Source organism: Triticum urartu, chromosome 3, assembly GCF_003073215.2.
Source record: "Triticum urartu cultivar G1812 chromosome 3, Tu2.1, whole genome shotgun sequence".
Classification (NCBI taxonomy): Eukaryota; Viridiplantae; Streptophyta; class Magnoliopsida; order Poales; family Poaceae; genus Triticum; species Triticum urartu.
Window position 1 is genome coordinate 18,549,468 of NC_053024.1, and position 23,478 is coordinate 18,572,945.

Consider the following 23,478-nt stretch of genomic DNA (forward strand, 5'->3'; position numbering starts at 1 on the left):
CGTCAGTCTTATTCAGTGTTGGCTAGTTTCAGTTATCCTCAGACTATTTGGTGCTATCTATCTATGTAATGCTATCTATGTTGCATCCTCAGACAATATGTGTTATCTATGCTACCTCCTATGTAATGCAAGTTTCAGTTTCATTTTCATTTTCATTTTCAGTGTTGTTTGGTGTTACTAGATTCAAGTGTAAGTATTAGCAACAACTACCTAGCAGTAACAAATTGCAGATGTAGATATAACAACATCTGGATAATATGGTTCAGGGGGCATTACAAATAGGATTATCTTAGAGCATTACAGATCAGGGGCATTACAGCACCCAACAACACAACCAAAATGATCTGAAACCATAGGTAGTTAAAGGGAGTTCATATTAATACTAAGATGCATATCTGCATCAGATTCTAGTACTAGGCCAGTTATATATATAGGCCTCATATTCACTTACCAACCATAGGTACCACTTCACTCCTCCATGACAACTTCTTTGATCTTGTCTAGCTTTTCTTTGCACCCATGACCAGCCTTCAAGAGCTCAGCAATGATATGCTCGAGCTTCTTCTTCTCTTCTTTAAGGAGGTCTCTCTCCACTTGTATCTCCTTCATGGCTTTCCTGGTGTTTTGAATGATATCAACTTGACTCTGCAGGATGCACCTCTGTTCTTTCTTGAGCTTAAGCTTCTCCATTTCAACCTCAATCTTTGCCTGCTGCTCAAGCTGATGCTTCTTCTCCTTAAGTTCATTGATTTCATGGCTTGTGTAATCCATGTCATGGGATTTCTGCCCATCCTGGTAATCAAACAACTTGAATACATCATCCACAAGCTGACTGTACTGATTGCCAAGAGAATCCAGCTCCTTCTTCAGTTTCTCAACCTCTATCTCATGAGCCTCTTTGTCTTGGACTCTACCAAGGTTCTCTTCATGATACATATCCCATAGCTTGGTTAAGCACCTTTGCAAAATTACAGGCCAAGGGGCATCTACCCACTCTAAAAGACCACAGTTCACACCATCTGAAAATTCAGTTAAATTTACAGTGAGCTTTATTCTTCATTAACAAACATATTCACAATAACAAATCATAAAAAATAGTCATATATGTAGTTACACTACACTAGCTAACTCTATACTACAAATTATAAATCGGTGCTATGTTTTCATTGCTCTTTGCTACAAGTACATAATTTAGACATAGCAATGTTCTTATAATTAAGCAAAAATGAGAAAAGCAGCAGCATTATTCAGAAAAGCACAAAATGAATCAATCACAGCCATGACAACTTGGTTCATTACCTCAGTTGCACATCCTATGAATCTCCTGCCAGTGTCAGTGCCTTCAAATGCCACAAATTTGCCTGCCCTCTGCCTGTGCAGGATGCACCTACGGTCAGATTCAGTAACAAGCCCAGAAAAGCTTGGATCTATCACAGTATCTGGAGTTTGCTGCAGCAGGAAATACATATATATCAACTAGAGCTCACATATATGAACTTAAATGGAGAAATCCCAATCGTTCTTCAAACCCTAACCCTAGCAGATGAGAGAAGAGACTGAGCTGACTCACAAAATACTCCATCGGCATGCTACTGAACTCGTTCATGTACTCATCATCGTCAGAGCTCTCGTTGTTGTTGGCCCACGACGTCATGGTCGCGGCGTCGCCGGAGTGCGAGAAGAAGAAGAGAAGCAGAGGCGCGGAGTGAGTGAGTGAGCTCGGGGGAGAGTGAGGTGGGGAGGACGACTAGCTAGCCGGTCGGCCAGGTTAGTCCTGGTCCGACCGGGCCTGACCGACCCGCGCGGCTAACGAGCGTCAGGCGAGCGCCGTTAGCCATTAGCGCAGCCGCCGTCGTGACCGGTGGGCCGGGTCTGTCAGAAATGCGTTTAAAACGCTTCAATCGGTCATCAAGTTGATCTGGTAGTTTTTTGTCACGAAATTAGCGCTAAACTGGACTTTTTGGTCAGTTTTCAAAATGTGGTAGTTCTGTGGGACGGGTACGTGAAATGTGGTAGTTTTTTTGTTAATTACTCAGAAAATAGAAGTTGGAATCTAGGTATCCGGGTTTTAGTTTGGTGTAAAAGCAGACAATTTTTTTTACTACCTCGAACCTTCTTTTCCCTCAGCTAAAACTGTTTTAGGTAACCAAATTTTAGGCTAGTTGGTGGAGATGCTTTTAGATGGGTTGCTTGACCCAATTGTCTGCAATCTTTTCCCTTCTTTTAATTTCTTTTTACTAACGCCTCACGCACATAAATGAACTATCTGCAGAAAGGATCTATAATTTATACTTTTACAAACAAGAAACATGTGTTTTTTTATCAGACAAAACAATGCAGAATCATATGCAAGTCTCAATTTATTAATGACGGCAATAGGTCTTTATAATGCATCTGCAAAACCACGATTATGCTTTACATTGTGCTGATAGCAACATTTCACATTACTATGTCTGTGTATCAATATAGCCGTCCGTGACTTGGAGCTAGCGCTAAACTCTATTGCATTGCTCATGCTGAGACAAGCAAAAGTTCAAAACCAGCGATACATGCAAACACACGGAGACACACAGGAACCTTGTTTTACATGTACACAACTTGTGACCTTGGATCTGTCACTTAATGACTTTAGTTGGCACAAAGGGAAAGTGGTAGTATTGTTTTTCTCATTGTACTAGGCGAAGATGCTCGAGATGTTGGTCATGACATGTCAAGAGATCACTATGAGTCAGCATACCTTTGCTAATTTGCTGATTGATGCAAAGCTAGAAACATTGCATGTTTTTGTTATGCTTGTTGATAGAGCAATTATTACCTGTTTATTTTCAAAATAGAACAGAGACACGCATACATGTACCACCACACACTTATACATCGCCTACAGATGAATGGATTCGTTGAGCAATTATCGCTAGCGATAGCGTCAGGGATCTCATCTCCAATAATGTGACGTTTGCTAGTTGTCGACTTTGCGACGTCGTATTCGTGCATGAAGGTGAAAGAAGAGTAAAATAGATAGACCACACAAATAAACCACTTACTATCGGAGAAAAACGAGACTTTGATATTTGACTATATTTATGATAAGCTGATAACTGTCATGGGCGGAACAGGCTGATCTTTTTTTTTTTTTGCGAGATGGAACGGGCTGACCAAGGTGCATGCTCGCTCTGGTAACATCATAGCAGCAAAAGTGTACTCAACTCATAAAAGAAAAATCAAATGTTACAAGTTTCTCTAAATCCTACACCCTCCATAAAGGAATATAAAAGCTTGTAGACTACTACTCCCTCCGATTCAAATTAATTGAAGCAGGTTCTATATGATGTAAGAAAGAGAGAGTGGTACAGTCGATGTGTGGTCAGTTGTACGTATCTACTTCCTTCGTTCCTAAATATTTGTCTTTCTAGATATTTTAAATAACTACTACATACGGATGTATGTAGACATATTTTAGAGTGTAGATTCACTTATTTTGCTTTGTATGTACTTATTTATTGAAATGCCTAAAAAAATAAGTATTTAGAAACGGAGGGAGTACATGGGACAGCAAAGGAGCGAAGCTGCCTCTCTACACAAGGTCTTCCACCCAGCGATCGACAGCACAACGCAAAAAAACAACAAAACATAGAGGTCAGTACTGAATGATCCATCAGGATAAGGTCAGTACTGAATGATCCATCAGGATAACTATTGTGTTCACTGTTAAAGATGCCCTGTGATTACTGTAGCCACAGTGTCATATATCAAATCGGTACATATTTGCCGGTTGCTGCCGAAAAAAAGATGCGAGTGTACTAGGCTACTAGAACCAGTACTCTGTAGCCTGAACAATGCTCCAATTTATCGACTGCTACTCACTCCGTTCTTGAATATTTATCTTTTTAAAGATTTCAAATGAATTACCACATATGGATATATAAATATATTTTAGGGTGTAAATTCACTCAGTTTGCTCTGTATGTAATCACTTGTTAAAATCTTTAAAAAAATAAATATTTAGAAAAGGAGGGAGCATTTGCTGACGGCGTGTCGTTAGTTAGGCAACGGACCCATGGACCCACGGCTGTTAAAACAAACCTTCTTGACCTGGCTAGAGTCAAGTTCACATGTTTGTGCGCCAGCCTGGTCATGGGCCCACCATTCCAGTGATGCCAGCGATGACCTGGGGCTCCAAAGCGTGCTGATGTCATCGGTGAAGGGAGCGCGTGATGTCACACATGGCTACCGTTGTTCTTACAGATTTTTCGTGACATGCCTCAGCCTTCCACACGCCCGTCTTCCTGCCCTCAAGGCGAGGATGCAAACTGAACATAGCTCAAATGATTAGGTTTCTTGTTGTGAAACCAGTCTATTAGAATTCAAGTTTTAGATTTGATGTCATTCAAAAAGAAATATTGCTCTAGTTATAAGGGAAAACAGATAAAAACCTAAACAATTTGTCCCTGTTTATGAGGGAAACTGAGGCGAAAACCGTACAAATGACAAGGATAAGGCCTCCTTTGGTTCATAGGATTGAAAAATCATAGGAATAGAAAAGTCATAGGAAATAAGATGACATGCATCTCAAATCCTATGCATAGGAATAGAAAAGGAGATGCCCTTTGATTCACATCATATGATTTTTTCCATTAAGTCTAGATTAATGTTTATTTTCCTATGAAATGTGAAGGATAGAAAGAATTCCTTCATAGGAATAGGATTTCATTCCTACAAACCAAAGAGCTCTGAAGGAATTTTTCCTATAAAAATCCTATCCTATGAAAATCCTGCAAAATTCCTCCAAACCAAAGGAGGCCTAAAAGAAGATGAGAAAATTGGCGTCCAGGACAGAGCATTACTTAGCTAGCAGATAGAAGGACCATCACCACACGAGACACAAAGTAGATATGGGATGTCGTCGTTCAAACAACCGACAACACCGGTGTGCATACCGAAACCCTGATGCAACACATGAGCATCCATAATCAACGAGTGCCACAACATCAGTGGCGGATCCAGGATTTCAAGTCACCCGGGGCGAGCATTTAACCTAAGAAATGTGAAGGTATATGCACTCAAAAATCAACATAACTAATGGTTCAAAGTAGTTCAAGATTCTCAACATTACATGATGTAACCACCAAAAATCAACATAAAAATTTATTGGTTTCATTTTCTTATAGATTAGCTCACACATGGACACTTCACCATGTATGTCCAGCGTTGAGAGCAGTATGCATGACACGTTGCTGGAGGAGCCTCATAGGGAGCATGATTTGCAAGACACGTTGATGAATTTTTTTTTGTAAACCAAAACCCCACACTCCCGGGAAGGACCCCGTCCTGCCATGCAGTGCTATGGGCTGCCCTAAGTCAACCTGATGGCCCCTAGGGTCTCGAGATTCCCCGCCCTATAACGAAAAGAACAACCAAGAACGAAGGAGAAGAAAACTAGGGTAAAGAAGAAAAGATAAAAAATAAAAAGAGATAAATTGATACATCAATTGCGTATTGTTCAATTAGCCAACACCTCTCATCTACTTATGAGGCGGCAGGACTTCCCGTAAAAAAAAAGACTTCAAATCCCTAGGATTGGAACCCCACACATTGCAGCTACCCGGGGCGGCCGCCCATACCTGCCCCTACGGTGGCGCCGCTCCTGCATAGCATGACCACATGCTCCACCAGGAAGGGCAATAATTGGAAGCAAATGTTCGCCGTGAGAGCTCCATGAACACGAACCTTGGTTGGGAGGTCCACCACGCATGTCCCATGAACATGACATGTAATAGTCAAGTCATGTAAAAAGAGAGCATGATTTCGACGCTTACCAAACTATATATAATTGTTCATTGAAAGAACCGACGACATTCGCTTCAAGCAACCTAGTCTGTCTAAACTTTTGTGGTTTATGCCTTTAATCAATCTGGTGTGCTAATATATTTGCATTTGATGCTTACGCGAATATATTCAGGGAAGTTTTATCAAAACATATTTGCAATATCACAAAATCAATAAAAACAATTTAAAATAATGTAACCAGGTCTATCATCACCATTGATAAAAACATCAGTATGAAATCTGCATGTTATCTAATTTGCACAAAAATTAAGAGATGATTATGATATAACTTTTGGTTTCATCAAGAGGCTTTGTTGCTGGTGTTTGTTTCCGTTTCCACTCTTATGTTGTCATGATTTTATTTGATAAATAAAGCCAATTAACGGGTAAAAGGAAATCACGGGAGAGGTATTTCATGTTCATAATTGCAATCTTGGTGCGAATCATTTGACATTATTTTGTATTGTTTCCACGTCCTCAGGAAGGGTTGATTCATTTAACCAATCTAGTGTGTCTAAATATTTGCATGTCAATGCTTACGACACTATGGGCTTATTTGGTTTTGCAGCCTAAGGTTACCACGCCTAACCTTAGTCGTGCCATAACATCATAGGCATGTGTTTGGTTAATTGTCACACTTGTGGCTCGCCACACTTTTCTAGCTACATGATCCATATGTTATAGGTTCAGTTTTTTGCTAAATCTTGTCACACTTGTGGTGGCCATTTTGTTAGCCACACTTTTTGCGGCAGCCACACTTTATCTAAGTTTAGTGGCGGCAAAATTAGTCATGAACCAAATAGGCCCTATGTACACTATACGTAGGCATTTAAAAAAATCTTTGTCCAGAAAATAAGAAAATCAATAGAATTTTTTAAGATGGTCCATCATTGAAGGTAAAAATCATGGGTATGAAATCTGCAATTTATTTAGCTCATCACAAACAGTAATTAAGAGACAATATTACTCCTTCCATCCCAAAATAAGTGATTCAATTTTATACTATACTGACTTGTCCCAAAATAAGTGACTTAACTTTACTACAAAGTTAGTATAAAGTTGAATCACCTATTTTGAGATGGAGGGAGTATATAACTTTTGGTCTTTACCATGAAGCTTTGTCGCCGGTGTTTGTTTTAGTTTATTTTCTTGTGTTATCAGTTGTCATGTCTTTATCAGATTAATAAACCAGTGAATGGATAAAAAGAGAAATCGCAGGGAGAGCATTTCACTTTCACAAGTGCAGCCTTGCCAGGAATCATTCGACAGATTTCTCTAATCTTTCCATGCCACCCACGATGAGATATAGCCAGAAGGAAGAAGATGGTGGGATTCCCGCGAACCAAGTGGCCAACTTGAGAAACGTTTTTATCATACCAAACGATCAACTCGTCCATTGATTAGTTGCATTGTCGATTATCACACCATCGCGAGTGGATTCCATAAAGAAATTGAGCGATACCCCACAAAAAAAGTTGGGCGATGACCGAGGGATCGATATATGACCCACAAACTAAACTAAGACGACCGTCGCTAGATCTTGGTTTTGTAGTGGCCGGTAATGCAGCGACAGTTTCCACCAGTGGTGTATTCGGTGGCATCAGACGTCAGGTCCATGACGAGAATTCCTAATCAGGATAAAAAGTAAAATGAATATATAGTACAAGAAGGGACAGCCATGACGATGACATTTTCTCTCTGCCTGTCTGCGGGTGGATGGGTGTATGCGCATTTTGCAATGCCTTTCTCTCCCTTTGTGCGAGTCGATGGGTGCATGTGCATTTTACAATGTCTTGGATAGTGCCGGCAGTAACTACTGTACTAAAAAAATATTGCTTCCCATGACGTCTTGTCGTGGAAAATTCGCAAATTGCAGAGAAAACGGGCCGAGCAAGCTGTGTGCGAAGCCGTCGGTTTAGCCCAGCCTAGCGCGTGAAGCTAAAGTAACTGTCGTACATGGTGTGTTGATCACATACCGAAACGAATGTCGATCGGGTGGCGTTTCCCTGACGTTTGCTTTGAGATTTTTTCTCCTTCTGGTTTCGTTGAAGATTTTGGTAGAGAAGTGAACACATATCCACTAGATTTTGGTTGACAGTCCTCGATGCACTCCCATCTATCGAATCAGATCGCAAAAATCAAGCTAGCTTCAGACCCATCAGCCATCGGATGGACGCAACGCATCTTGTTTTGCACTGTTGGTGCATCTTTGAACGTTCAACATCTAGCAAAGGAACAGCAGTGAGCAGTGGGCTGAGCCCCCGCTGGCCTGACCCTTTCCCCCATTGTGAGGCAGACCAACACGAGCCAATGATCGACTCGATCGCCGTACAAGGTTACCCGTGCATCGCCACGCAATTTCATTTGGTCGCGGTGGTTTACACCTGCAGTAGCTACTCTTGCGAGCAGGATGGGTGGTGGTGTTCAGCCACTTTCATGTCCAATAATAATGCATGGTTTTTATTTTACGTGCATTTTGTTGTGGTCAATGCATAAACTATATATAACTGATGGAAAGGGACTGGTAATATATTTCAACGTCGATAACAACGAACTAAGACGACCGCGGCCTGGTCTCGGTATTATAGCAGCCTCCTCCAGCTTTGAATGCCGCTATACTAATTCTAAGCTAGCGAACTCCACGCCATCATACGTCAGCTGATCAGCTCCATGATGAGAGCACACCCTCTTATTTTTTCAAAGGGCTTCCATCCGATTTCGTTTATCAGAAACCAACTTTTTCGTGGAACGACTGCTCTTGTATGATACAGATACAGCGTCCAGTTGGTGAGGTGAGCGCGTGTTGCTTGCTTGCTTCGCATGGTATCTTGCCGTGGGAATTCCGCAAACTGCATACGACCGCGCAGACGTAGGCAGCATGACGAAATTCCAGAGCTATGCCCGTGTCCCGTGTCATGGTCATGGAATGAATCATTGGTGTGCACCGGCAAGATGGCATCAGTCTGGGTGTTGTTTTGCACTGCTGGGGCATCTTTGAAAGTTCAACGTCTACTACTTCCAACAAAGGAACAGCAGTGACAGTGAGCAGAGCCCCCGCCAGGGGCAGAAATCACATATTTGACCTGAGGTTCAAATCAAATCACAAATTGACCTTGTTTCGAAAAAATTTCACTCTGCTGACCCTTTTGTGTGGCGCCCAACAGTTGGGCGCCACACACTACTATGCAGCGCCTCTCTCTTGGGCGTCGCACCTCGTGCCAGCGTGACAGCCCTGGTCCAGTTGCGGCCCCACAGACAGCACTACAGCGCCTCAGACTTAGGCGCCACACTTGTAATGTGCAGCGCCTAGCTCTTGGGCGCTGCACAGTGAGTTAAAGCGCATCGGCCCAGCCCGGCCAGGCAGTTCTTCCCCCTCTCCGCTCTCTGGACAGAGAGCAGCGGCGGCGCCCCCATCGAATCCCCCCCCCCCCACATCCCTCTCAGATCTGAAGATTTGATCCGTGGATTCGATCTCCAATCCATCCTACTAGGTAAACTCCCCTGTTCCCTTTCTTTTCCTCCGTAAATTTGTTGCCATTTTAGAGATTTGTCCAAGATTTGATGGAACCCTTGATTTGCTTGATTTAGGATGTTTAGTCATAGTGGTAGTACCGTAGTGTTGTTGCTTAGTTCACAATATATAGTTCTTGTTAGTGAAACCCTAGATTGTTTTGTTTTTATATATTGAGATGCCTATTTATATAGATAACAATGAGATGTTGAGTTTTGTAGAGATATATGATCCATTTTTTTAGATATATATTAGATGTTGATTTTATTTGAAATATTAGATGTTGAGTTTATTTGAACACATATGACATATTCATTGTGTGAGAAGGAGATGTTGAGATTCTTGTAATTGAACACATCTTAGATGTTTAGTGTATACCAATATTTGAGATGAAGATGAACTCATATATGTTTATTGTTTGAACTTTGTAAGGATGGTTTGGCTTCTCGACGATGTCTACGACACGAAACACCGGGCCTACATGATGCGCGAGAAGGAGATGGTAATAACGAGTAATCTAAATATTTTGCCTTAAGTTGAAATTTACATGCCCTAAGATTTGTCATTACTTGTTTTTTGCAGAAGCTTGAACCTTTGAAGATTCGGTATCACGGGGTCTCTGGTCCTGCCATGCCTTACGATGAGCGGTACACACCGTACATCAAGCAGGCAGGACTACTTCCCGTGGATTCAGTTGGTCAGCCGGTCCACGCCGAATCTGAACGCTCCACTGGTGTCCGCTCTTGCTGATCGGTGGAGGCCGGAGACGCATAGTTTCCATCTTCGGACTGGGGAGATGACCGTGACGCTCGAGGATGTCTCGTTGATCACCGGTCTTGCTATCGACGGGATGCCTCTCTGTATGAGCACCGATTCTGATGGGTGGCGCGAGCAGATGATTGCTCTTATCGGTATGGCTCCTACCGAGGCTGAGGCTGATGTAGAGGAGGGAGAAGAGAAGAAGAAGAAGAAGGAAAGGAAAGCATCCGGAGCTGCTTTCACGTGGATTCAAACTCACTTTGCGACGTGCCCTCCGGATGCCACTGATGACGTGATCCAGACACATGCTCGTGTCTACATGTGGTATGTTGTGTCGAGGACTTTGTTTCCTGACTCCACTGGCAAGAACGCTCCATGGATGTGGCTGAAGGCGTTGACCGTCTTCGATAGCAAATGGAGCTGGGGTTCAGCGACTCTTGCCTACTTGTACCGACAGGTAGTTGTTTGTGATCAACTCATTTCTTCATTAGCAATGCAAGCTTGCTGTCAAGTTAACATTGTTTTTCTTTCATATGCAGCTGGACGATGCGTGTTGCAGGATCACAGATAGTGCAGGCATTGGTGGTAATATGCTTCTACTTTCTGTATGGAGCTGGGAGCGTCTGCCTGTTGGACGCCCGAAGAGCGTCAGGTTTAATCCTTGGTATGAAGATGTAGATGACGAATTACGGCGCCCCACTTGGGCTTACAAGTGGGATGTGGTTTCCGAGATGACGAACGATGTCAATCTCATGTACCAGAAGTACGTTGCTGAGTTGGACACGATTACGCCTGAGCAGGTAACGAGGTCATTACTTCAGTCATTTCTCATGTTTGCCTGAAAAAAATTCACCAATTTTGCATTGTTGCCCTATTTCATAGGTGGAATGGCAGCCATATGGCGCCGATGACAGACTTGGGTACACCCCGGAGTTTACCATCAACCCGATGTGCTTGCCGAATAGGGATCTTTGGCGTATGCGGTGCCCACTGATATGCAACTGGGCTGTTGAGTTTCATTTGCCACATCGCGTGTCTCGTTAGTTTGGTCTGTTCCAGCCTCACCCGCCGGAATGGGTGGATACGGACAAAGCACTTCATAGGTAAGACAACATGAACCGTATTGACTAAGCATCGTCACTCCTTGATTTTGCTAATGTTTGGTTTTGTACCATGCAGGTTGGACAGGAGAAGGCAGCGAAAGATAAAGGACTGGGACAAGCATCATGCTTCGTATGTTACCCGCTTCCAGCTTTGTGTGGAGGAAGCTCGTAGCAGTGCACGCGCCAAGCTTCGTGAGCATAGTCCACTTGCTTTTGATAACTACATACGATGGCTTCTTGAAAATACTCGAGTTGAGATATGCCCGCCGGCATATAATGAGGATATTCTTGAAGAACCCGTAAACTTTGAGGATCTATCAAAGGGGAAGTACAACAGAGATGTCAGGGTAGGGCACGGAGTCCCTGCTGTTCCGGTGATTAACTATGTGGTAAAGTGTTTTTTCTTTACTTTCCCGTTGGCCGTATTACACATGTTTGAATGGCTAATGTGTTCATTCTTTCTCATCCGCAGCGCACCGAGATCAAGAAAGCAGCTGATGAGAGGCAGTCTATTCTGGAGGAAACACCGGTTGGAAAAGGCAATTATGATGGTCCACTACGAGCATTCCTCAAGGTACAAATCGCATTCACTATGAGAGGTAGTCTATGTTGCGGAGTTTCATATCTTCCACACTTGTTCATGTTACAGCGTCAGGCCAGGAAGTTAAGGCGGTTATCGAATCTTCTCGGTTGCCGTGATCCCAAAATTGATGAACCATCTGCCTCTAGGTCTGGTACACCATCAGACCCCTCATCTCACCATTAGAGGGACGATGTGAGTTCCTCATATGCTTATCAGGATGATGAGGGTGCGGTCACCCAAGAGGTATGACTAATCCTTTAGATGTGATTCTCACTTGATTACGACGTCGGTCTTCACCATATTGTTTGATTGTGTGATAGGGTGATGAGCTTGATGATGACATGACTTTGGCGGACGCTCAACTTCGGTCCCCATATGTGTTCAAGCCTAGGCAGCCCAGACGCCGATACACGCCCAACGACTTTGACAACAGAGGCAACCCAAAGGTGGTCGTAGGGACCTCGTGGATGGCTAGCTTGGATCATGAGGCGGAGGCGGAGGCGGAGGAGGAAGTGCAGGAAGAGGAGGCTCGTCCATCCAGGAAGAAGAAGATTGCCTGCAGGCGTGGCACCAGGAACACGCGCGGAAGGCATTAGTGTTTGTTACTATGGAAGTGCTCTCTTGTAGCCGTTTCGTTAGGTTGATGAACTTGTTGGGTTATGTTATATGTTGGTGAACTCTTACTATTGTGGTATTTGTGTTGTCCTAAAAGATGTGATGTTCAAATTATTAGTTGTCTTTGTTCGGTATTTGTCCTAAATGATGTTGTCTTTGTTCAGTTGAATTGTTCAGTATTTGTATTTGCCAAAATGGAATCTGTTTCTGCAGTTTGGTAGTTAACAGCACTGCAGCGCCTGACAGTCAAGCGCTGCACTGTACTATGCAGCGCCCAAAGCCTAGGCGCTGCACCTCACAGTGCAGAGCCCGTCCCACAGGCGCTGCTTAACTGGCCATGGCTGCCCATAGGGCCACAGAAGGCTTTGAGCACTGACGATCCACGAAAATTACCAAGTTATAGTGCAGCGCCTTTGTTCTGGGCGTTGCACGGTTGTTTACTGCAAAAATAGAGTTGACAGTACATTCATTTCACCGGAACATCATAATACTTACAATGACTGCATCATCACAACAATTTGAACAAACAAAAGTTTTATGCCGACGAGTTCATAACTTAAGACAATTCGAACTACGACATGGTTCACGACACATTCATTACAAATGACAAATGGCAGCTTGCCCTAGAAAATAGTTCACCAACATCTTACATGCCCTCACAAGTTCACGATGAGTGCACCGAACCGAAGTCCCTACTGAGTAGAGCGAGGCCATTTCCCCTTCTTGTCACGGGCCAAGTCCTCCTCTTGCGCCTCGCGAGCCTTTGCAAGCTTTCTTGCCCTCTCCTCCTCACGAGCAAGTTTCGCTTGGCGTGCCCTCTCCTCGTCTCGTTTCTTCGGCTCCATCCTCTCCTTCTGACGACGCTCTTCCTCCAAGCCTCTTCGAAACGATTCTTCGAACCGCCGTTGCCGCCTAAGACAATCTTGGTATTGGTCCTTTTTGACATCTTCTGGCACTTCAAGATCTATCCACGTGAAGTACTTGCATAGAGGAGGCGGTGACTGCATACAAAAATTTTGTTAGTGTTGACACACATTTGATAGTAACATTTTACTTCTTGAGCTTACCGGTGGTTGGTCATAGGCGTTAGTTGGAAGTGCATGATCATAAGCATAGTTCGGGCATACAAAATATCTCCGCCCTTCCGTCCATGATTTATTTCGGTCGGTGGATACCTTCACCTTGCAAACATCTCCACACCAACATGGCGGGATGTTGGCATCTTTCTCCTTCACCTTGTCTAAAGATGCGTCCTCCCACTTGTTCGGCATGTCTTCTTGGTTAGCACACGGTGGCCTCACCATGGAACCGGATGAAGCCATGCCTACAAAACCGATAATTCTTGGTTAACCCTAACCCCCACTTAACAATAACACAATCCTAACCATAGCATAACCCTAACACCAACATCAAACACACATACCCCTAACCCTAGCATACCATGAAAGCCTAACCAACCCAAATTAGCAAAGAAACTTAACATCATTCAACAAATATTTGCAAATCCAAGCCAAAACTAGGGTTTCCCCAAAGTAGCAAGATTTGAGCAAATGTGACAATTCCTATGGATGAAAACGAGGGGAACGGAGGAGATTACCTTAAGGGAGGGTTTGGCTTCGAAATCCACGGTCAAATACTCCGGATCTGAGGAGGATTTGAGAAGGGGAGAGAGGAGGGCAGAGGGGAGGCACTGAGCTTCGGGTTTGGGGGGGGGGGGGGGGGGGGGGGGGGGGGGGGGGGGGGAGGGGGTGAGTGCAGCAAATAGATGTCCAGCCGTGCAGCGCCTAAGGGAGAGGCGCCACACACCATAGTGCAGCGCCTACTCTTTAGGCGCTGCACTTCTGGACATCCCAGTCCAGAGAGCAACAAAAGATTCCAGTATGTTTTTTGCCCAAAAAAATGCTTAGTGAGTGTACAACGCCCAAGGGATAGGCGCTGCTCTGTACTGTGCAGCGCCCAGGCGTGAGGTGCTGCACATTACAGTGCAGCGCCCCTCCCTTAGGCGTTGCAGACTGACTTAGCAAATTTTTGGGTGCAAAATCTCCTGGAACGCTTCTGTTGCTCTCTGGACTGGGATGTCCAGAAGTGCAGCGCCTAAGGGAGAGGCGCTGCACTATGGTGTGTGGCGCCTCTCCCTTAGGCGCTGCACGGCTGGACATCCCAGTCCAGAGAGCAACAGAAGCGTTCCAGAAGCTTTTGCACCCGAAAATTTGCTAAGTCAGTCTGCAGCGCCTAAGGAAGGGGCGCTGCACTATAATGTGCAGCGCCTCGGCCTTAGGCGCTGCACTATCTGCTGTTTTCATATACAAAGTGATTTTTATGTTTTGTGATTCACATAGATGGCACATAATCATATCCAAATCACATGTAGTAGTCCAAATCACATACTCATACACACATAGCAATAGAGTTGTCCAATCACATAGTCATACACAAACATTTAGCCAGAAAGACATAGTCATTTACGTCTCATATCACATAGTAGCACACATTTTGGTTCATAGAAAAGGTCATGGTCCTTGTCCCTTCTTCTTCCTCTCTTCTTCTTCTTCTTCTTCTTCTTCTTCTTCTTCTTCTCCCTCCTCCGACCACCAAGGGAGCTCACCTTTCGCCTCCGTGTCCTCCACCCCCTTCATTGTTTCCATACCTATGAAAATGTCAATATAATAGTTAGTCACACAATGCAAAATGACAACACAAGCATTGAGCCAAAAGAACAAGATCATAGTAAGTCACATACGGCAATGGTCCATTGAGCCAAGTGAACATTCCTCCACCACGGCCGCCGCCAAGGCCAAGATCACCACCACTGCCTCTACCACCACCATGGCCTAGACCACCACCACGGCCTCTACCGCCACCATGGCCTCTACCGCCACCACGGCCTAGACCACCACCACGGCCTCTGCCACCACCACGGCCAAGACCATCACCACGACCTTGGCCTTCACCACGGCCAAGACCATCACCACGGCCTAGGCCTTCACCACGGCCTCTACCACCACCACCACGGCCTAGACCATCACCACGGCCTAGGCCTTCACCACGTCCAAGACCATCCCCACGGCCTAGGCCATCACCACGGCCTCTACCACCACAACGGCCTCTACCACCACCACGACCTCTTTGTTGCCTAGTGCCTCGCTGGCTTGTTTGACTTGGTTGGCTACTCCTTGGTTGACTTGGTTGGCTATCATTTGCTTGGCTTGTGCTTGCATCATTTTTCTTTGATCTTTTTCTTGATTTGGGACAAGTTCTTGTGTTGTGTCCCCCATGACTGCAGTCCCCACAACGGGATTGCTCACGAGGCTCTTGGAATTGGCCGGTGCCGTATTCTCCACCGCCACCACGGCCCCATCCGTCCATGTCACCTCTAAGACGCTTTGTCTTACGTCTTCCCCGTCTAACGACCTTCAATTCCGGGTCCGGCCATAGTTGAACTCCATGATACTCCGGCCATTGTGATTGGTCCAAGTATGGCTGAAACCGGGGAGCCCATGTATTCTTTACCATCATGATTGAGAACTCGGACTCCCTCACGGTAAGAGGGTGATTGACATCCACATTCCTAACACGGGCTGCATTTAACAAGTGCGAGCATGGGAGATGAAGCAACGATGGCCTCATGCAGCTGCAATCACACTGTGTTAGGGAGACCTTGAAAGCACGGCCTCCGTGTTGGTAGCCATCATTTGTGGTTCCTCCAGGCTCTTTCACCTCATACTTCCACTCGTTGTCGTCATATAGTACAGCTTCTTGGGAGTTTGCCTTTCGTGATTGAAAGTCCAACCATTCTTCAACCTTTGGCGGGAAATAGTACTTGTGCTTATCCTTGTTCTCACCAGCAATCTGCTTATCCGTCTCCATTGAATACTTCAAAAAGTATCCATTCATCTTGTCAAATGTGTATTGAACTATTGCCGTCACGGGTAATGCACGTACACCCTTGAGCACCTTATTGAAGCATTCTGCCATATTGCTTGTCATTTGACCGTACCTCCGGCCATCTTCATCGAAAGCACGTGCCCACATATTCCTTTCGACAATGTTCTTACTGAGAAATTCATGACCACCGGGGTCAAGTTTCTTGTGTCTGAGCAATGCATTGAACAATGTGGCAAACCGCTTGTTGGTGAAAGCGAGACAACAATCTTGAAGATCATCGGCCAACTCCTTGATACCACATGCCCTATAGAAGTTTGCACAAAAGTGCCTAATGCACCATCGATGGTGCAACTTTCTATGTCTGAGAATGTCAACCACCACCGCATTGAGAATTCCTAGATGGTGATCCGATATGACACAAATTTCCCTTTCAGCCGGTAATACCCTTGTTCTCAATTGACGCAAGAACCACTCCCAGTTATCATTGTTCTCCACCTCAACCAAAGCAAAAGCCAAAGGCAACACCCGGTTATTGGCATCACTTGCTATTGCAACCAATAAAGTGCCCTTGCATTGTCCGGTCAAGAACGTGCCATCAATGGCGATGACGGGCCGACAATGCTCAAAAGCCCTCATGCATTGCTCAAAGGCCCAAAATGCACGGCCAAATACTCGGACGATCCTCCCGTTGTGAATCAATGTTTGGTGCCCATGAGGCTCAACCACGTGAACCATGCTTGGGTTTGTAGTGGCCATAGCTAACAACAACCTAGGGAGTCGGTTGTATGCTTCCTCCCAATTGCCATACAACATCTTGAATGCGGCTTGCTTTGCCTTCCATGCCTTGCCGTACTTCACCTTGTAATGAAAGATGGCTTTCACAAAGTCAATGACACTCTTGATGCTCATTGTTGGAAGTGTGGATATTTGGTTGGAAAGCCTATAAGCGATGAACTCGGGCGTGAGTTGTCTGTGTTGTTGGTGCACAAGCTTGCCATCCACATTCTTGTGCCGGCACATGTGATTTGGTAGACAACTCACTATGCGCCAAGTGGGACCTCCTTTCCATGGCCTTGCACGCACAATCCATGGACAACTTGGCACTTCACATTTGACCGTGTAACGCACATTGACATCCGAGTTGGCCACTTTATGTGGACGATAATGCGTAGCCGAGTAGTTGTCGAGCCACATCTTCAATTCCAAGAAGGATTGAAACTCACAACCGGGATATATCCCGTTCTTGCCGTCTTCCAAATCACGGTGAGAACTTGGCCTAGCTCCAAGAGATATGCATTTGCCACCATCCACAACGGCTTCATTCGCGAGACTAAGATCCTTGAACAATGGTGTCTTGTGATCCCGCCCGAATACCTTCTTGAATGCTTGGGCCTCCTTCGGTGTGAACCCCTCCTCATCAACTTCTTCATCGGGACCATCGTCATCCGAGTCCGATGCATATGCACGGGAAAAAGGGATGGATTGGTCCATTGTCTTTTGCACATGATATTGGTCGAGATCACCCACATTGTTGTCATGGAGATCAACTTCGTTGTCACCTCCTCGTACTCATCATTCTCCTCTTCAAAACCTTCATTTTGGTTGTTTGGAGTCGGGCTCAATGTTGGCCAATCTTGTTGCGTGAAATGAGGTTCACTCATTTGATCTTGGTTCATGGGTGGTGGAGTGCTAGCAACCAACGGGGAGGGGTTCTGGTTCAAGTCCAAATTCAAAGTAGACTCAACCTTCTTGGAGGCAAATAACTCAAGAGCCTTGTCTAGAGATTCGGCAGCCGTCTCCTTGTATGCAACCCAACGTTGCTCGGAGTTCACACGCATTGTCTTCCGACGGATGTGCATTCCAAAACCAACATTATGCCTTCCCACGAACTCAACACGTCACTTGGGTCCATCCAATTCAAATCCTTCCTCACTTGGTCCAAGAGCTCCGCATAGCTTGGACTACTCTCAAACACCATGTCAAGCTCATCCGGGTCCGGCTCAACATTGCCTTTCAAAAAGGCCTCTTTATCCACATGATGAACATAAACACATGTTCTCCCCATCCCTACAATAATAAAAAACACACATATACCAAGTAAGTACTTAACAAAAAATATTTGCACAAAATACATATGCCATAACATATATATGAATTAATAACCCTAACCCCCACTTAACAATAACCACAACCCTAACCATAGCATAACCCTAACACCAACATCAAACACACATAACTCTAACCCTAGCATATTATGAAAGCCTAACCAACCCAAATTAGCAAAGAAACATAACATGATTCAATACAAATTTGCAAATCCAAGCCAAAACTAGGGTTTCCCCAAAGTAGCAATATTTGAGCAAATGTGGCAATTCCTATGGATGAAAACAAGGGGATCGAAGGAGATTACCTTAAGGGAGGGGTTGGCTTCGAAATCCACGGTCAAATACTTCGGATTTGCAAGATTTGAGAAGGGAAGAGAGGAGGGGCGCAAGGCTAAGGGTTTGTGTGGGGTGGGGTGTGTGGGGTGGGGGTGGGATGGGGGAGAGGGTGGGGCCAGCCTAAGTGGAACACAGACTGTGCAGCGCCCAAGAGCTAGGCGCTGCACATTACAAGTGTGGCGCCTAAGTCTGAGGCGCTGCAGTGCTGTCTGTGGGGCCGCAATTGGACCAGGGCTGCCACGCTGGCACGAGGTGCGACGCCCAAGAGAAAGGCGTTGCATAGTAGTGTGTGGCGCCCAGCTGTCGGGCGCCACACAAAAGGGTCAGTAGAGTGAAATTTTTTTAAAACAAGATCAGTTTGTGATTTGACTTGGACCTCAGATCAAATATGTGATTTCTGCCGTACGTGTAGCTAGGCCGACCTTTTCCCGTTGCAGGCCAGACCAGCACGAGTCCTTGTAGTTGTAGGAGTAGCTTGTACTCATCGCCACGAAACTTCATTTGGCCGCCGTGCTTTCCACCTGCAGTAGTTACTACTGGTGCACGTGCAAGGCGTTCTCGTGAGCAGTAGGTTTACGTGGCTTCTTTTCTTCCGGCGCACTCGCTCGTCCAGAGTCCGGAGTCCAGACATAAACTCGCCCACCCCTCACGCCACGCACCAAGGAGAGGCAAGCAAGCTGTAACGGCTGCCCGGCGAAGGTGAGTGGTGACCATGGACGCGGCGAGCGGCACGGCCAAGCGCAAGCGCTCGTCCGCTGAAGCCCCGGCCCCCGTCGGCGTCGACGACGTGTCCGACACCGAGGTCGAGGAGTTCTACGCCATACTCCGCCGCATGCGGGACGCCTCCCGCCGGCTCGCCTCGGGCGGGGTCGCCGCCGCCAGGGCCCGCGCCCCGGCTCCGGCCCCGCGCGCGCCGGCCTGGTGCCCCAGCTTCTCCTGGGAGGACTTCGCGCCGCCCGCCCCGACACCGCCGCCTGCCCCGCAGCAGCAACTGCCCGCAGACGAGCGCGTCGCCGAGAACGCCACGCCGCCGCGGCGGCCCGTCCCCCGCGGCCTCGACCTCAACGCCGAGCCGGAGCCGGAGGTCACCCCCTCGTAGAGGCGCGAGGACGACGAGCCCTGGGACGGACGGACAGACGTGGGCGAGCTGGCCGGCGACGATACTCTCCTCTCCTCTGTACCACCCACCGCCCGGCCGGCCGGTGCTTTTTTAGCAAACTGATCATCTTCATCTGTTAATTTACTTTACCGGTGGTAATTCGGTATGTTTAAACGAACGTTACTATACTACGTAGCACTGTAGTTGTACGAGTACTCTCTTTCTTGGCCGCGTACGTTTGTACGTGATGCCTCTCGCTGTCTTGCTTGTGTGAACAAGGGAGACCTGTCACAAGAGTCCATTGAGACTGCTGTATTCTACTAACATTGCTTCATTATTAGTGCCTGCTTGACTTCCAAGGAATTCTAACTTACAGCTTTAACCACAGCTCTGCTACTGCCAAGGCCACGTCTAGAACAAAGTAAAGGCATAGAAATTTTGGAGAACAGGATCCATGTAGGAAATTTTCCTTTTGGTGCAATTTGGAACAAAGGAATTGCTATCTTGCATTATTTCGAAATTCCTATGGAATGGGCTATTCCATAGAATTTCAGAAATGTTAACGCCCACACGTGTGGGCATTGACCATCTCGACCACACGTATTCATCACCGTCCAGTACTATATGCACGAATCTTGACACAATCTGGCTGATTTTCTGTGCCACGTAGGACAAGGCGTGTGTGTGGTGTGTGACATAGTTCGCCCACACATCCGTTTTACCACACGGAGGGGCCAGTGTGTGAGCGTTTAGCAGTTCACCCACACATCAGTTTTCAGTCACGCACAAGGGCTGGTGTGTGGGCATTTGCCATCTCGCCCACACGCCCGTCTCCTCTCCCACACATAAGCTGCTAGTTACCATGTGTTTTTGCAGCGCACATGGCAACTGCCTCTAGTGTGCTTTATAAGCAGGTGGCAACTCTTTTTTTTTACCCGAGTTGTCATGTGTTTTTGCAGCGCACATGGCAACTGCCTCTAGTGTGCTTTAGAAGCAGGTGGCAACTCTCTTTTTTTACCCGAGTTGCCATGTGTTTTTGCAGGGTACACGGCAACTGCCTAGTGTGCACGTAAGCAGATGGCAACTGTCTTTTACCGAGTTGCCATGTGTTTTTGCATGGTACATGGCAACTGCCCCAACATGTACGTACATGACAACTGCCCTAACATGCACGTAAGCAGATGGCAACTCTTCCTTTTTACATGGCAACTGCCCTAACATGCTTGTGAGCACATGGCAACTCTCTCAACTGCCTAGTGTTAGTATGTGGCAACTCCTAAAGTTATGAAATCATGGCAACTACATTAGATCAGACCATACATGGCAACTGCAGTTGAGCAACCATGGCAACTGCAGTTGTCCGACATGGCAATCGTAGTTCAGCGACATGGCAACTGCAGATAAACGAACATGGACGAGGGTCTGGACCATGGCAACTGCGGGCGCGCGGTGGGCGTCACGCGTCGCGTGCGGGACCAGAAGGGTACGAGGCCTGACATACGGGCGTGTGGGCGTTATCAACTTCGCCTACACGCACGCGTGTGAGAGGGTTCAGGAGGGGAAAAAAGATGTGTGTAGGCATTAGTTATTTTGCCCATACGTAGGTGTGTGGGCTGGTTGCTGTCCATGCCACACGAGGCGTGTGGCACAACTATCCGATACACCACACGTGTGGCAGTTATCGTGACACTTCCTGTGATTTTCTTGTGTGCCATCCAGACGACATTTTTGTTGTTTTCCTGTGACTTTAGTTCTTGTAGGAATGCAGGATACATGGCACCTTAGTTTCTGCGTTTTTCTATTGCTGCATTTTGATTTCCTGGATTCCAACCGGGGCCCAAGTCTGGGATTTGGAGTCCTAAATTATTTATTCATTTTCATTTACTTTCCACAAGAATAGTTTATTTTTCTTTTGAATAATTACAACTAAAAAAGGTAGGGTTTTGGAGATTTTTTTTCCTTTTAAATAAGGGAATTACTACTCGTTTTTGCAAAAAAAGAATAATTATTACTCCTCCTGTCATGGTGTATATCTCCACGTAGGGCTGGCGATGACAGACGCGTGGCGGGGTTCAACAAGAGAGGCAGGACCACGTGACGCACGCACTATACTGGAAAAGCCACGGCCAGTGACATAGCATGAATTAATCATTTTTAACAGAAAAATGTCAAAATTGAGTGGACTAATTGTGACATTGGCATTATAATGGTAAAAAACCGGAAGTGTTGAACTACTTATATAGCTAGTGATATAACAGAACGGGTATCTCAACTAGATACACAGGTTGCTGAACACATATAAATAGATCAAAGGTCTTCAAAAGGTAAACCAATTGAGGCCTAACAACGAGTTCAACAAATAGGCATTGGTGCAACATTGCATCTCGACAGGAGTTCATACTTCATATGAATGGAATAGAGACAGGGCAAAACACAACAATGTCATGCTGCGAAGATTAATTCAAGGAAATGGAAGCTTGAATAACCAGGAACGGGTATTATATGAAGGGAAACCATTCCCCCAGCCCCTCAAAGGAACTAAATTGTTAGGAATACCTCTCCTTCTTTATTTACTCAATTTACATTTTCACTTCATTTCACCTAATCACGTTTTCAGTGAAAAAATGTAAGCTGGATATGATGTAACATCCTAATAGACATTTTTCATTTCTAAAAATACCAAATAGTTCAATGTCTAATTTTGAAATTTAAATATGTTTTAAGGTTTATTTTTCGAGAATAGTTTTATTCTTGTACTAAGAGTTTACATGCAGACCACACAAACATTGGCGAATTGCAGTAATATTTACTTACAGGAAGAAGGCCTAAAATCATGTTTTTGATGTTAATTTGCGCAGGAGTTACTCCATGAGTACTAAGGATCTTCAAAACATGACAAATCCTTTCCTCTTCTTTATGACAATGGATTTCAACTACCTTGAGATGCTTCGAGTCCAAGAAATATTCCGTCGGGTTGTAGCTTTCACTTGAGTCAATGTCAAAATGCCGTCACAAACATGACATTTTTACACAAATGAATCAGCTGTACATGGTACCTTCAAATACAAAGCTATCACATATGAAAAAACATATACCTTGTGATATGGAAGTTGAAGGGTGAGCTTTTCTAGATTTGGTCAGTGCTAAAGAAAGTGAAGTAGTCCAGTGAAGTTTGCAGTTAGACACCATTCATTGAGTAACACCGTTTTAGCTTGCTAAATATAGGGCACCATTTCAAGTCCTTCCTGAAAATCTTAAAAAAGTGTTGAGAACTAAAAAATAATTAAAGTTATAACTCCAGAAGAAATGAGTCAATAATGCCAAGTTGAATAAGATTTCTTGGGCTTTTATTTCAAGTAATCAATTATGAGCATATAAAGAGATGCACAAGCCAGATTTTACAAGTCTTTGGTTTACTCAAACAAGGAATACATATATTAAGCCATATACCGTCTAAAGTGTTGCATAAAGTAAAATGGCTTGCAAAAATTGGATGCTTCTGTATAGTATGAGGTCAGAAGTATCTTTCAATAATAAATTATAATGAATTTTCATCTTCTTAAACCCGATTGTAGGAGATGTCTGCATAGAAAAATGATGACAAGAAAGAGTGGATTCATGAAAAACATTTAACTGTACATTAGGAATAAGTTTGACAT

The 23,478-nt window shown here is 45.1% G+C and overlaps 2 protein-coding genes across 2 annotated transcripts; both read left to right on the top strand.

Annotated features, from left to right (window-relative positions):
- Positions 1–10,024: 10,024 nt before the first annotated feature.
- On the top strand, positions 10,025–11,047 carry LOC125546516 (protein MAIN-LIKE 2-like; the record flags this gene model as incomplete). Its single annotated transcript, XM_048710750.1, has 3 exons — positions 10,025–10,550; positions 10,633–10,893; positions 10,976–11,047. Coding segments are annotated over exons 1-3 (753 nt in total), but the record flags the coding sequence as incomplete, so codon positions are not given.
- An 8,174-nt stretch (positions 11,048–19,221) lies between these two features.
- LOC125547706 (protein NEGATIVE REGULATOR OF RESISTANCE-like) lies at positions 19,222–20,164 on the top strand. The gene has a single exon (XM_048711507.1). The coding sequence runs from the start codon at positions 19,433–19,435 to the stop codon at positions 19,817–19,819; it is 387 nt and encodes a 128-aa protein (XP_048567464.1). The 5' UTR covers positions 19,222–19,432; the 3' UTR covers positions 19,820–20,164.
- Positions 20,165–23,478: the final 3,314 nt, after the last annotated feature.